Raw genomic sequence first — 13666 nt, 5'->3', positions numbered from 1 at the left:
TCATCCTCCCCTAATTTAATGATTACCAGTTTCAGGTTTCCACAGACGGTGGATGTGAGAAGTGATCAACAAGACCAGGCGTTCGTTCAGCTGCATGTCCTAAAACCATGTTCCTCCTTCAAGACTGGAGCTGGTCCCGAAAAGAGGGGGAGCTCCTGATTGGTTTGAATTGAATTGAAATCGGGGCTATTGCCATTCGAACTATTGCCCCAGGCACAAGCACACAGCATAAAGAAAATGTTCTGGGATCCAGCTGGGTAAGGAAAGCCGCTGATCTTTTTAAATGAACGAAAAAATACAAAAAACAACAGTGGCGCACATTACCGACAGTAGAAATATAAACACTTCAATACAGACTGTGTGAAAGGACAGGGGGATGTTTGTTCCAGATACTGGTTACAGGGTAAGTCTTTGGAATGAAAAGCTTGTTTGCTTTTATATATACACACACACACTGTTGAGAGAGATACGGAGACACACGCTGATAAAACGAGAAAAGGCTGCTGATAAGCTATTTGAAAAGGTGTGCAAGCAGCGCTCAAAGGCTATTTCGCACACAGCCTTTTAAACTGCCGACTCAGGAGGTGAAACACAGGACTCGGGGGTCGTGGGAGCCGACTGCAAAACGAGAGGGCTGTTAGATTTTCAAAGCCCTTTTGCTTCTTCATGAACTCCTATCAATTCCACATCAGTTGAGAAAGGCTGAAAGCGTGAATTAAAGACCAGAGCTGAGAGGTATTTGTGGTCGAGAGAAATAACCATCTGATCCTGGTTGACCTGCGGCCCAGAGGCACGGACGGGGGCAGGGCAGAGAAGGTTCTGGAAGCCTGTTCGATCGCCTGCAATAAGAATACCTGTCCAGGTAAGTGCCTCCACACCCCACGTCCTCCATTCGGATGTATTGCTCATTGTGGATTTGCAGTCTGGTCTAGAAATTTACCTGCCTTTTTTTTCTGTTTAATGCAGGTGTTTTGTTTTACCTTTTTTTCCAGGTGATAAAAGTGCCTTGCGGCCCAGTGGGTTAAGACTGGGAACTCCAGCTCTCACCTCCCGAGGACTGGTGGAAGATGATTTCAGAACAGTAGTGAAGTTTATTCACAAAGGTACTGCATAGCCAATAATGCAATCGGCAGAATAGCAATCGAGTGTTTGAGGTGGTCTTTTTATTTGTGTGTAAATCCATACAGTTGTAATTTACTTGAGATTAGACTATTTAACTTTGCTCGAAGGCCACTAGCCTTTCCAATTAAGCTTGAGTTGAAAGCAAGCTTCTAATCTGAACCCGTCTGCTGGCAGGTGTCGAGCTGACCCTTGAGATTCAGAAGGATATGAACCCGAAAGCCACCCTGAAGGAGTTCAGGGAGAAGCTGGCTAATGATGAGAAATACCAAATGAAAGTGAAGCAGCTCCGGGAGGAGGTGGAAACCTTCGCTGGGCAGTTCCCAATGCCTGGACTGCCTGATCTTTAAACTGGGGCAGATGGGTCTGACTTCATGTGGGATTTGCTTTGCTAGTATTTCAGCTTATTAATGATAAGTTACTGTTCTGTTCATTCATACTGTCTGTATTATTTCATTTTTTTTTCTTGGATGGCTATCTCTTAACTATCCAGATTGCAGTGCCTTAAGATGTAAGTTTGAACATGAAAAAACATTTTTGTATTTTCATACCTGTCTTTGATTCCAGTAAAGAAACATTGAATATTAGTGACAGTCAGAGTTATTTTTGCCACTGAGAGGTGCACCTGTGACTGTGTGGGGGTGGAGGAATGGTTGCGAGCCACTGCAGAAATTCTCTGATATAAAGGGAAAAAAAAAGAATTTGAGCTTTGTTCATATTCTGAAACCTGAGTCTAACAGTATATTCTTAATTCACTGGTTTAATGTTCCATCTATGCCATTAAGACAATTAGTAATGTTATACATGCATGTTTCGGGTGAGTAGCTAAGCTGCGGTGTTCTGGGCTGTGATGTGCATAAACTTAGATCAGCTGACAAGTGTTAGTTTCCCTTCTTCTTGTGCAATAAAACACCCCACTATAAACCTCTTCTCACTGTTAAGAGTGCATACCACCAGGGCCATTCAAGCGTCTCTTCTGTTGCAGCAGGTCTTTATTGAAACGTTCTACCAAAGTGGTAGGTGGGGTCTATTGCAACGCTACAGGCTTGCAAGCACTTGGTGATCAGGGACTTCAAATAAATAAAACATGATTCAGAAATTGTTTACTGAACCTCTCAGATGCCTACTGTGGAAAGCAACAAAGTGCTAAGAAAGGCTGAAGAAATAAGGCTTTGAAGTGCATGCAAATTATTAAAAAAAAAAAAAAAAAGATTTGTGTGAGACAAAAAAAAATGCAAAGACAGTTGTATAACTATATATTATACATGTGTTGTCATGCATTTTGGTGCATACGTTTGTCTCAGGGGGGAGTATTGGTTTGCACGTTTTGCATGCATCTGTACAGACAGCTTCCGCACAGTAAACTCGTGTGGTAATACTCTCATTAGGCTAAAACGGTATTAAGCACGCTGTTATCAAGTGTAACAGGTGGACAGACGTTTTCTGAATCCTGCATTGGAGATAATCAACATTACAAGGCAAAGTTCATAGCTATTGTTTTATGCGATACAGTATATGTATTGCTGCAGCTAGTTCATTTTCATTGCAACTAGAGTTGTATAAAGAAAACGTACTGTTAACAAAATATTCACATCAGGTCCTGGGGCCACAAATGTGATGATTTCAATCCATACCAAATAAACACAGACTAATTGTGATTTTACATGGAAATTGTTTTAAAAGGCTTTTTCACTGTGTAAAATTTCCCTTCCTCATGACGTTCTACACAGAGCAACAACCTGCTGGACTGTTTATAGCAACAGTAACTAAGGCGTAGTTGAGCGTAGGGTCCTGGCAGCCTCGTTACAAAAACACATTCCAATGTTAAATATATAGTTTATAGTTACAGAATACATACACAGTATCGTTAGAAATACTGTTCGGATGGGGGTTTTTTTTGACATTTTCTAAAAGCTGAACTTAGTTTAACTATCGCTGTTGTTCAGTTTGAACAGGCAGCGTTTATGACCTGAGTTGTTCTGCCTTCATAAATCCAGGCGGGACTTTGCAAACAGAAGACGAGCCGGCGCAAGATTATTTAGACGGTTTTCAGTCTAAGAAATCTTTCCTGTTAATGTTTAAAAAAAAAAAAAACTATATTATTACACAATGCTGTCACCAGAGAGGTAAGTGACGCTAACTTACTTCACTTTATAAAATGTGTTGCGTTTAGCTAGTTTTGCAAGACCGGAAACGCTGATCTTCGTTCAGTCATTTCAATGCAATGTATTATTTTCAGTAGCATTCTTTCAAAAGTAAACGTTATGAGAAATGCTTAAGACGGAATTAGTACAGAGGTGGTGCGTGTGCGTGTTGCTCCGTACCCTTGACTGGAGCCGCTCTGTTCGCTGTTGCAGGTCGCTGTGCATGCTGAACCGTGCAATCGAGTGGTGTACGAGGGAAGAGCGGGGGATACAGGAGAGCATTGATCACTGCAGGCAGCTGCTCCAGCCGAGGTGAGCACAACCATGCAATTATTATTACCCCAGCATTGTCATTATTATATTAGGGGACACGAGGGACGTTTTCCGCTAGGGTTTCATTACAAAGCCTGTGGCGGCGGTGGAGGAGAGAGTTTATTTTTCTGTGTGTTGAGGCGTGTGCTTGTGATCCCCTCAACTCTCTCTAGTATGATTACACGACGGCTCTAAATTAGAGAATTTGTGTTTTTATTTCGTCTGGTTTTCCTCTTAGGAGAAAGGAGACACAGGAAATCTCTAAGGAAGATTCAAAACCCGTCGCCAAAGAAGGTATGCACTTTAGTAGTTTTTGTTTTTTAAAAGTTTTTTTTTTATTATTATTATTTTATTTTTGTTTTATTGATGGAAAGAGAGACAACAAAGTAGTGCTGTTTTCAGGAGGAAAATAAAAACGAGCAAGGATCAGTAACCAGTTACAAGGTCAAGCATTAACACACAAGCCCATTCAAGTGTGTTTTTGATTCCACTTTGTTCAGCTGGCCTAAATGTTTCTCACATGCAGTTGTGGACATACATGAATGTCTATCTTATATATGTGTGTGTGTGTGTGTGGAGTACACAAATTTACAACTGCAGTATATGAAAGAAAAACAAAAACAAACCTAGACCAAGTAAACAGGTGGGTGTTTTGCCGTCCTAATGAACAGCACTGCATGTCCCCTGTCCTAGAGCCTGGCCCCCTCCCGGAGGAGAGGCAGGAGGTGGAGTTACTGGAGCGCGTCCTGGAAAAAGCCCTGCGGATCCGGAGCACAGCCCTCATTGAGGACCCTGCGGTGCTCGGGAAGGGGAGCCACGAGAAGGATTGGGGTGCGACTGACTGCACCAGCTACCGTGACACCCAGCGAGCCACGAAGACAAAGATCTGCAGCGGGGTGCCACAGGAGAGCAGGAAAACAGCAGCCACTAAAGCAGGGCCACAGCGGCTCTTGGGGACGGAGACTAAAGGGGCCAAGCATCCCGCCACTCGGTCTGCCAGAACGCAGCAGGAGGCGGGGGAAAGCTCTCTGAAAGGGGCGCCCGTGTCCCGCAAGGTCAAGCAGCCCTCTGCGGCAAGCGGCAAGAGACAGCAGTACGGACCCAGCTCTGCACCAGTCTCGTCTTTCCAGCAGGAGTCTGTCAGGAATCGGGAGCGTTCGGAGGAGAAGCGGGACGCTGCGTCCGGTGGGGAGGAGAGGAGAGCATTCTCACTCAGAGAGGATGGGTAAAAAATACCAAGCTGCATCAAATCTGGGATTAGTTAGTCAGTGTCGAATGCAAAGTACTGTTTTTTTTATTTTTAAATAACATTATAAAGTGTTATTTCTCTCTGTCTCTGTAGAAACACTTTACAGCTTCCCCTGGGCTGGAGAAAGCAGTGCCTGAAACACTCTAGGTAAGAAGTTGGAGATCTAGACGTGGTGTGCTTGATCCCAGGGAACGTTCTGATGTAATGGTATATAAACCCTGTTTTGTGTTTCAGGCTGTGGGACAAGGTCTCTCTTTCCCAAACCAACCCCGGAGTGGAGAGAACGCGTTTTATTGAGAGACTCCAGAGCAGTGTATCCTTAGCAGTAACTCTGCACCAGAGCACAGTAAAATTTGAAATGTAATTTCTCTGGCATACACTTGAAGATCCCTGAAATACTCGAAACAAATGTGATATTGCAGCCAGCAATGTAATGTCTAGGCTTTTCTGGCCAGAAAGTTATTGCAGTTGTTTCAGTATGATGGGGCCATGGGTTATGACTCTGAAAACAATTGCTGATGTCGTCCGTCTTTCCTTCGACAGTGTGCTCCACAATAGTGAACTCCTTAGGTTGAAATGTTTTTTTATCCTTCACGTGCTGCTGTCAGTTTCACTCTGAGCTCCCAGCTTGCAGTCCTGCAGATGTCGGTGATGAGATTCTAAAGCTCCAGGGGTCGTGCTCTGCTCTCAGGCGTGGCTTTGTGAATGAGCAGCAAGCGCAACGCACAGGCAAGTGTAGTACCAAGACAAAGGGCAGAGAGAGGCAGGCTGGGGCTGGGAACAGGGAGGGCTGCCTCGTGGTTAAAGCAGAGAGACTGGACTGAGGGCTCGAACAGGGGAAATGGGAGGCTATGTGTCCAAGGGGTTAGAGCTGAAGAACTCAAACTGTGACATTCACTTGTAATATGACTCTGGGCTAGCCTGTGGCTGTACCTCAGTGTATATGTCTCTTTATTTTTATTTTACAGTTGAAGTCGGAATACCCAGGTAATGATGGTGTTGTATTTAAAATACTAATGTGCTTTTGATAGGGTAGTGTACAAATGGTGTATAACCCAAGGCTCCTTACTCGGGCATGTTGGGTACATGTTATACAGAGGCTGTGCGCTGTATTCCTAAAATGAAGAACATGAAAACCGCTTGAATTTTGCCTTGCCTGATGTGCTGACTGTTTTTGTTGTAGCTTCTGCGAGCTGGGAAAGGGATTATGAGAGTATGCTGACAATAGAGGCCTTGCAAGAGACCGTATCAAAACTGCTTTACCAGACCAAAGAGTTAAAGGAAGGTAAGTGCACGGTCTAATTCATAATGCATACGCTGCAAGAGCTGCATCACAGACAAAGAAGAACCAATTGAACCTTCTGTCTTCTATGGGTCAATTGAGACACACAAGACTCTCTGTTTTTTGTTTTTTAAACATTTTAAATTCTTTAATTTTACGTAGCGGTGGAGGCATGGGAGGACGTGTTTCCGGGCGGTTGCTGTTCGCCGGGGACGGGAAGCCTCAGGGGAAAGACAATAAGTGATACTCCAGTCCTGCGTTACTCTGGTGTACAGGAACTGAAAGAGCTGGAGATGCTGAAACACAGCGTGAACGTCCTGCAGCAGCAGATCGAGATTCACAAGGTAACCCGGCCTTGTCGTTACTCAGTAATTATGAGAGACCTGATTAGTCTTTTCAGCTTCATTCCGATGCTCCTAAAAGGTACCAGATCTGTTTGTCCACAGAGTATGGATACCACAAGCAATGGCTGTATAATAACAGAATGAAGTCTTCCATACTGTGGAGTCTGTCGACTGGCCCTGGATCTCTGGCTCTTTTGTGTATTCATTTTAATATTGTGTTTGTTGCTCCTGCCCACTGCAGGTGATGTCTGAGGAGCTGACCCCCTGGTTTCCCCCCATGTTGTCCTCGGGATGTCCCGACCCGGCTCTGACACGCGGGCTGTACTCTCTGCTGGGTGAGGGCGGGCAGCAGTTCCCTGCCTTGGTTCTAGACAATGTGCCTGACTAGAAAAAAAAAAAAAAAACAACACTGTTGCCTTGCTTAGCGTGCAGCACATCCAGCGAGACAGAACTGGAATCGGGGCACTGCTCTGCATTAAACCCTAAAAACATCCCTCCAATAATTATTTAATATTATAAAATATTTATTTAAAAATAACATTTGTAGTTTTTTTTTTTTTTCTTATAAGTTCCGGCTCTGATGCAACAGGCTGTGCTCCAATGAATACCAGTGACCTGTGCCTTTCCAAACTGTACGTTAACATATTCTGTTGAATTTTAGTTGAAAAGTTCATTGCCTGCCACTGCAGTACAATTTGAATGTTGAGTTTTATCTGCAGAGGGCGCTCAAACCCCACTAAATAACCTGAAGAGCTACCTCAGCTCATGCACTGTATTCACAGTTGCTTGACTGTCACAAGGGAGGAGACCTGAACCTACTATTGCATTATGTGTAGCTCCTAGGCGGTGTGGGTGCTTTGGGTCGGTTCAGTGTGGTGTAGTGGTCAGATTGATCACTGTGAACTGCACTCTACAGGGACAGACCTGTGTCTGCTCTCTGCAGTAGAGAGAGTGGCTCTAAGTAATACCCTGTCTGGTAAAGCCTCCTGCAAGGATTAAAACCCATCATTCTTGAGCCATTTTCAGTGTGAATAAATGAGCAATTTCTAAAAGGGCAACAAGATCAATGAGTAGCGGAGCACCATCAGAAAGCGCTTTAAAAGATATGAGACTAGGGTGTGTGAACCATGCATCATCTGCAGAGTCACTTACAACAACGTCTCACCCAAAAGACAGAGCACTGACTTGCTCAGGGTCGCACAATGAGTCAGTGGCTGAGCTGGGAATCAGGGACCAACTTGTTACAAGCCTGTTTCATTAACTGCTGAACCACACAGCCTCCTGTAAGACAGAAAGGAGCTACATTATTCTAACAATAAACATTAGGAAGCACACTGCTGTTAAAGACAGGGCCCCTAAAATCAGGTCTAAACACTCATGTTTCTGAATCATGAACTTGCCGACCAGCGTTATTTTCCCTTGTCCCTGTAATTTACAAAGCACTCAGCTGGCATCATTTAAAAAATGTATGAACTCATTTGTAGCTTGTCAGGAGTAACTGGTCACTCTGCAACCCCTGCAAAAAGGTAGCCAGCTTGTGCTTCTCCACTGCTCTCTGCAGAGTGCTCGTCAGCACAAACCCAGGTCTGCAACAACCATGAGGAGAGGTGCACTGCCTGCACTGTGAAGTGTGTGTCTGTGTGCTTCTACATGTATACACAGTGCATGTGTATTAAGGGTGTGGCTGTGTGTGTGTCAATATATGCATGTTTTTTTTATTTTATTTTTTGTGATGGCTGTTCTGGTTTTGGTTCATTCCTAATAATGCTAGCTATTCCTGAAAAAAAAATACAAATAAATCTAACCTTCATGAATCCCTCGTGCCTTCCTTGCTGTGTGAATGTGATGGGTGCAAGTAATTTTGTCTGTGTGATAATGCCCTCTAATGTGCAATATAAAATATAACGACCTGCCAAAAAACATGTTTGATAAACTAATAGAAAAGGGCAATGAAGAATGCTGAGCAGTCAGCCGTTTCACTGAGCTAGGGATTGTTGCCTAAACATTTTGCAAAGGAGACCGTGCCTCTTAAAATCACACTTGTGTAATGTAGACAAATCCAGCTCTCACGCAGACGGGAAATCAGGTAGCCATGGCAATTTTTAGCTTTGAACATAAAGTCCCTTTTATATCCAGCAGAGCTAGGAATGTACAGTAGAACCCCATAGTTACGAACACCAAACTTACAGACTGACCGCTCTACCGAACCTCCACTTTCAACCAGAAGTATGCAATATCTGAACCATGCGTGCAATGCAACCAGATAGGCGCTCCTAGGTAAGAGGCGTGCTGGTCATTGAGAAGGCAAAATTACTGTACCAACAGATGCATTCAGAAAGGTGAGATAGATTTCATAGCGAGTTTACTGAGAACATTTTAATTTTAAGTAGCACGGGTTCATTGGGGATTTTTGAGATCCTTGTTTTCTGAGTTGAGCTGTGGAGGTAAGTTTAGAGTCTTGCCTCAGTAGCATCCCTAATTTTTAGAACCCGATTATTACTAAGTTTCAGTACAGACCTTATTGCTCTAACATTAAATAAAATTAAAAAAAAGTTGTACAGCATGAGCTAGTCAGTTTTAGTGGACAAAGTATTTTCGGTTGAAATATATGCATGGAAAAACACGTGTAATGGATTAGAAAGATTAATACCTTTTGTGTTTCATCATCATTCCAATAGGTGGACAATGTATATCACAGACTGCCGTTGAACTCTGGGCCTGCAGTGCCGCTGTGTGAGGTTAATTGAGCGATCACTCTGCAGCAGCTGTATGTAGCGAGTCTAACTCCCATCTGCAGGGAATAGCTGATTGCCTCCTGAAATTCAGCCCATCAATAAAGATGCAATTGACACTTTCCGAGGGGGGGGGGGGGGGGGGGTGTTGAGTCACCATGACCATTAATTTAATTCAGTTTCTCTCCCAAAGCTGTAATTGTGGTAGCACTTTACAGAAAATGTGGAAGAGATGATGATTACAGGGTTGCGCTCAGTAGTTATAGAGCATTTCATCATTGCAGACCAATCACAAGAGAAACAGGTGAGCGATTTATAACCTTGAGGTCACCGGTTTGGGTCCAGACTACTCCACTGCCTGCCGTGGTCGGGAGCTCCCAGAAGGTGCTGCCCGGAGTGTCCTCGGCTCACCGCACACCAGCGACCCCTGTAGACTGGCCAGGTGCCTGTGGGCCTGCCTGTAAGTTGCACAGAGCTGCGTGATCCTCCGACGCTGTAGCTCTGAGGTGGCTGCCTGGTGGGCCTGCAGAGTAAAAAGAAGCAGACGGCTAATGGCACACGTTTCAGAGGATGCGTGTGTCCATCTTCGTCTCTCCCGAGTCAGCGCGTGGGTTGCAGAGGTGAGCTGGGTTGAAATGAACAATAATTGGACTTGGGGAGAAAATTAGAAAAAGAATTCCAAGTTAAAAAAAAAAAAAAATAAAACAAGAGAAACAGGCTTATTCTACAGCTAAGCAGCCAATCATGTAAAGATATGGCTTCCCAAGTGGCCAGCGACTCCTAACATAACATTCAGCTAAACTAATGGGTTTTTCATTGCCATGACCCTGGAAGTGGGAAGCCCAGTACATTCATTTATGAATTTATTTATTTTATATATCACAATCTGAGCCTGGCAATTAGCAACCGGTTTGTTTTTACTGCTCCAATTTGTCAGGAGACCTGCATTGACCCCGAGCTGCAGTGAAAACTATCTCTCTCTCTCCATCATGTTCCCCATAAGTATGATGTAGCCAGACAGAACCAGGCATTGCTACTGGCAGCACGCTTGCATTTTAGGTGAAAATAAATTGATTGTTCCAGTTCAACTAATATTGCATTTCATTATATTAAACTCAAACATCTCCAATTGCATCTGTTGAAATGATTCTGTGATACAGAATTTATAGTTTTTAATGTGAGGCGGGGGCGGCAATTTTACAGGTTTGCACGGTGATATAATTCTGTTACATAAATCCTGTTTGAAGAAAGAAACAATGGTACCGTTGAATGCTTTTTGAATCTGAAGAATGTTGACTTTTAGAAATCGGTGTCTATATTGTTTTGCAGCAGTGGTGCGCTCATGCAGTATTCCCTTTGGGTGTGTGGTCCAGTGGTTAAAGAAACAGACTTGTAACCAGCAGGTACCTGGTTAAAATCCCGGCTCAGCCACTGACTCACTGTGTGACCCTGAACCTCCTTGTGCTCCGTCTTTCAGGTGAGACGTTGTTGCAAGAGACTCTTCAGCTGATGCATAGTTCACACCCTAGTCTCGTATCTTGTAAAGCACTTTGTGATGGTGGTCCGCTATGAAAGGTGCTGTATCAAAATAAAGATGATTATTATTATTATTATTATTATTGGTTTTAAACTCTTTCATGGAGCAGATCTCGGATAGGATGGAACAATCCAACTGTTTGCATCCAAGGGCTTGCATGTCTCCATATATCTGGATTATATCTTGGTACTGTTGAACCAATGAACACTGCAAACAAGAGCGGGGTTTCTAATGCTTTACTCCCCTTCTTAAATAAAAAAAAAAAAGAATATATGAAATATAGTCTGGCAAAAACAGGGTTAACAGAAACAGCCTCCCTGCTGCCTTCCTCTTCCACCAGCAGTGACATCACACTCCGGCATGAGCCAATCGGCCTGCAGGAGTGCCCCCCCCTCTCCGCTCCACTCCACTCCTTATATCCTCCACAGCCAAGATCGACAGTGAAAATGTGTTATTAGCGGAGCACAGAAGCAGCTGCTCGGCTCTCTTCACTGTAGCTTTCTCTCACCGAATAGTGACTGGAGACAGACAGCCGGGACTCTGCGCAATATGATGGGATGCAAGTCAGGACCCTTAGCCTGCCGACAGCAGCAGGTGCAGATGGAGAGCTCCACTGCCAACCTGGAAGGAGTAGCCCTGGCCAAGCCTGAGCCCCTGTCCACCCTGGAGAGGCTGGCCCTGGCCACGGGAGGCACGGAGAAGTCCTGGTACCGCTGCATCTTCCCCTTCGGCATCATCTCACTGGTCATCGGGGTGTCCGGCGCGGCGGTCACCTTCTACTTCAACAACCTGCCCATGGCCAAGGCGGTCTCGGTGGTCCTGCTGGTGGTGGGCTTCTGCCTGGTGGTCATGGCCTTCGCCTGCTGGAGGGTGCACAAGAGGAAGAAGAAGAAAAGGAAAGAAGGGGGCTCCTTCAGCTCGGAGCAGTGCGCTCTGTGAAGGGGGGGGTTTTTCAGCAAAAGCCCCGTCGGGGTGCAAGTCATCTGCGTCACCATCTGCCCCCCCCCCCCCCCCCCCCCCCCCCCCCCCAGGGGGCAGGGGGCAGGTGACCGGGACACTTTGAGCTGGACTTGCTATTTGCAGAAACTGTTGTGTGGGGCAGTGTTGGAGGGGGCTATGAAACACAGACAGACTGGACTGTCCATTAAAGGTTCATTGACAGCATTATAAATCACTGATAGATATGTGCATGAAGTTTCTAAAAAGCACACACAGCACAGAGGAAGAAGCATATAAAGTTCTCAAATCAGAGCCAGCTCCTAGCCTGCTAAAGCCTTCCTGCTTCACGCCGGAGTTCTGAATCTCTGACGCACCTCCTCAGCTGTAAAAACAAGTATGCGTCAGGAGATTTAATGAGGAGACAGGGACTGCGCTCCTCTGGAGGATCACTCAGTGTCAAGGCATTCACTGGAATACGGGAAGGTGTGGTCTGGGTAGATAACAGCACCTTCTGGAAAGCAATGGGCTTTTACATCGTGCCATAAAAACAGGTCCTGTTTATTCACGTTGGAACTGAGTTACTGACACACTCTACATTTAAAAGAAAAGGTAAAAGCAGCTAAAACAACAGCAGCAGGAGCCCGTCACAGGACCATCTGCTAGTCCTTATTCTGGTTAACGTGCCAGATCAGAAATGTTTTTTTTGAGCAAGACTGCTAACCTCCAAAACAGAAGACACTAGTGTCCCATGCTTAGGGGTGTAGCTAAGCCATGTCGGCAAGCTGGGCAGATTTAATGAACACACACTCTTACCTCCCCATGCCAGGGAGGTGGGAGAGCGGAGCCTGAAAAGTATTGCCAGGGACTTGTTATCCATGACACCCTTTAGAGTACAGAGACTTTGGATTTCGGATCGGATTCTGTACAAAAAGTCTGGAAATTCAGTTCTGCGCTTTCTTGTCCACCTTTGTCCCTTGAAGTCAATGCTGTCCCAGTTACCAGGGCACTGCTGCAACAATGCCAGGTGGCACACAGCGGGCATGGGACTGGCCTGACAACCCTTTACAGTATGAGTCAGACTGAACCACAGGGTCTCCCACTCCCGCCCTCTCACTAAGAGGACTATGCCTGATTGTGGCCGGTGTGCCTTTCTGGCTCCCTGTTTTGTGCCCTGGAGGGGTGGTTGTCAGTGATTTGAGATGGGAGGCAGATTTATCCACTATTTGTACTGGACATTTGTTCTGTTTACCCATTAAGGCACCGAAATGGATCAGCCCCACCCCAGCCCGCACTGTGTGACTGCGACTGATCCACTTGAGCTGAAGCAAAGGGGGGGGGACTCACAGAACAAAGACTGAATGGGGCGGAAAGACCTTTAAAAAATTGTTTGTGGCACTGAAGGATTTGGACAGATTCCAACCGTGTAGTAATTCTGCACTGTGATGGACGCAAAACCATAGAACTGGTTTATCGTAGTGTGCACCACACTGCACAGGCTTGTGGAGATGCAAGGTTTGTCTAGTTTTTTGACAGTAATAAATACAACAGTATACTTTAAACCAAGATCCCTATTGCAGTTCACTTATCTAGATGATTTTTGAATTCCAATTTGGATTCATTTATTTATTTATTTATTTTTAATAAGCCGTAACAGTAGTGCCCAATAAACACCTGGTCCTTAAAGGGTTAACAGGATCTGCAAAAGTGCCAATGCCTCTGGCTCATGACTTCATCACAGCTGACTACTGAATCATCACCCCTGGCTTTTACAGTAAGATTTAATAATAAGATAAAAGCGGTGAGTGGTGATGATTGTAAATTAGTCAGCCAGTGCCCCACGCAAGCCATCTTATAAATAAGCTCTTGTTATATAAGAATAATACTATCTTTATTGTTGTTGTTTTTGTAGGAGTAAATGCATTTGCACTTGCTGCAGAGAGTGGCTCTTTGTGCATCTGTGGTACTGCAGGTGGAATATAGAAGTGATACTTTTGTTACCTAAAATAGG

The 13666-nt window shown here is 44.8% G+C and overlaps 2 protein-coding genes across 2 annotated transcripts; both read left to right on the top strand.

Annotated features, from left to right (window-relative positions):
* The first annotated feature begins 760 nt into the window (after window positions 1-760).
* LOC121300586 (tubulin epsilon and delta complex protein 2-like) lies at window positions 761-7577 on the top strand. The gene is made up of 12 exons (XM_041229178.1): window positions 761-862; window positions 993-1103; window positions 1297-3245; window positions 3477-3575; window positions 3814-3869; window positions 4269-4800; window positions 4918-4971; window positions 5059-5137; window positions 5433-5553; window positions 6008-6109; window positions 6269-6450; window positions 6692-7577. Exons 3-12 carry the CDS (start codon window positions 3229-3231, stop codon window positions 6836-6838), a joined length of 1389 nt encoding a protein of 462 aa, XP_041085112.1. The 5' UTR covers window positions 761-862; window positions 993-1103; window positions 1297-3228; the 3' UTR covers window positions 6839-7577.
* Window positions 7578-10796: 3219 nt separating this feature from the next.
* On the top strand, window positions 10797-11675 carry LOC121301066 (transmembrane protein 100-like). The gene has a single exon (XM_041230179.1). It carries the CDS (start codon window positions 11269-11271, stop codon window positions 11656-11658), a length of 390 nt encoding a protein of 129 aa, XP_041086113.1. The 5' UTR covers window positions 10797-11268; the 3' UTR covers window positions 11659-11675.
* Window positions 11676-13666: the final 1991 nt, after the last annotated feature.

Source organism: Polyodon spathula, chromosome 26 (genome assembly GCF_017654505.1).
Source record: "Polyodon spathula isolate WHYD16114869_AA chromosome 26, ASM1765450v1, whole genome shotgun sequence".
NCBI classification, from domain to species: domain Eukaryota; kingdom Metazoa; phylum Chordata; class Actinopteri; order Acipenseriformes; family Polyodontidae; genus Polyodon; species Polyodon spathula.
This window is presented reverse-complemented; position numbering and strand designations above follow the sequence as displayed.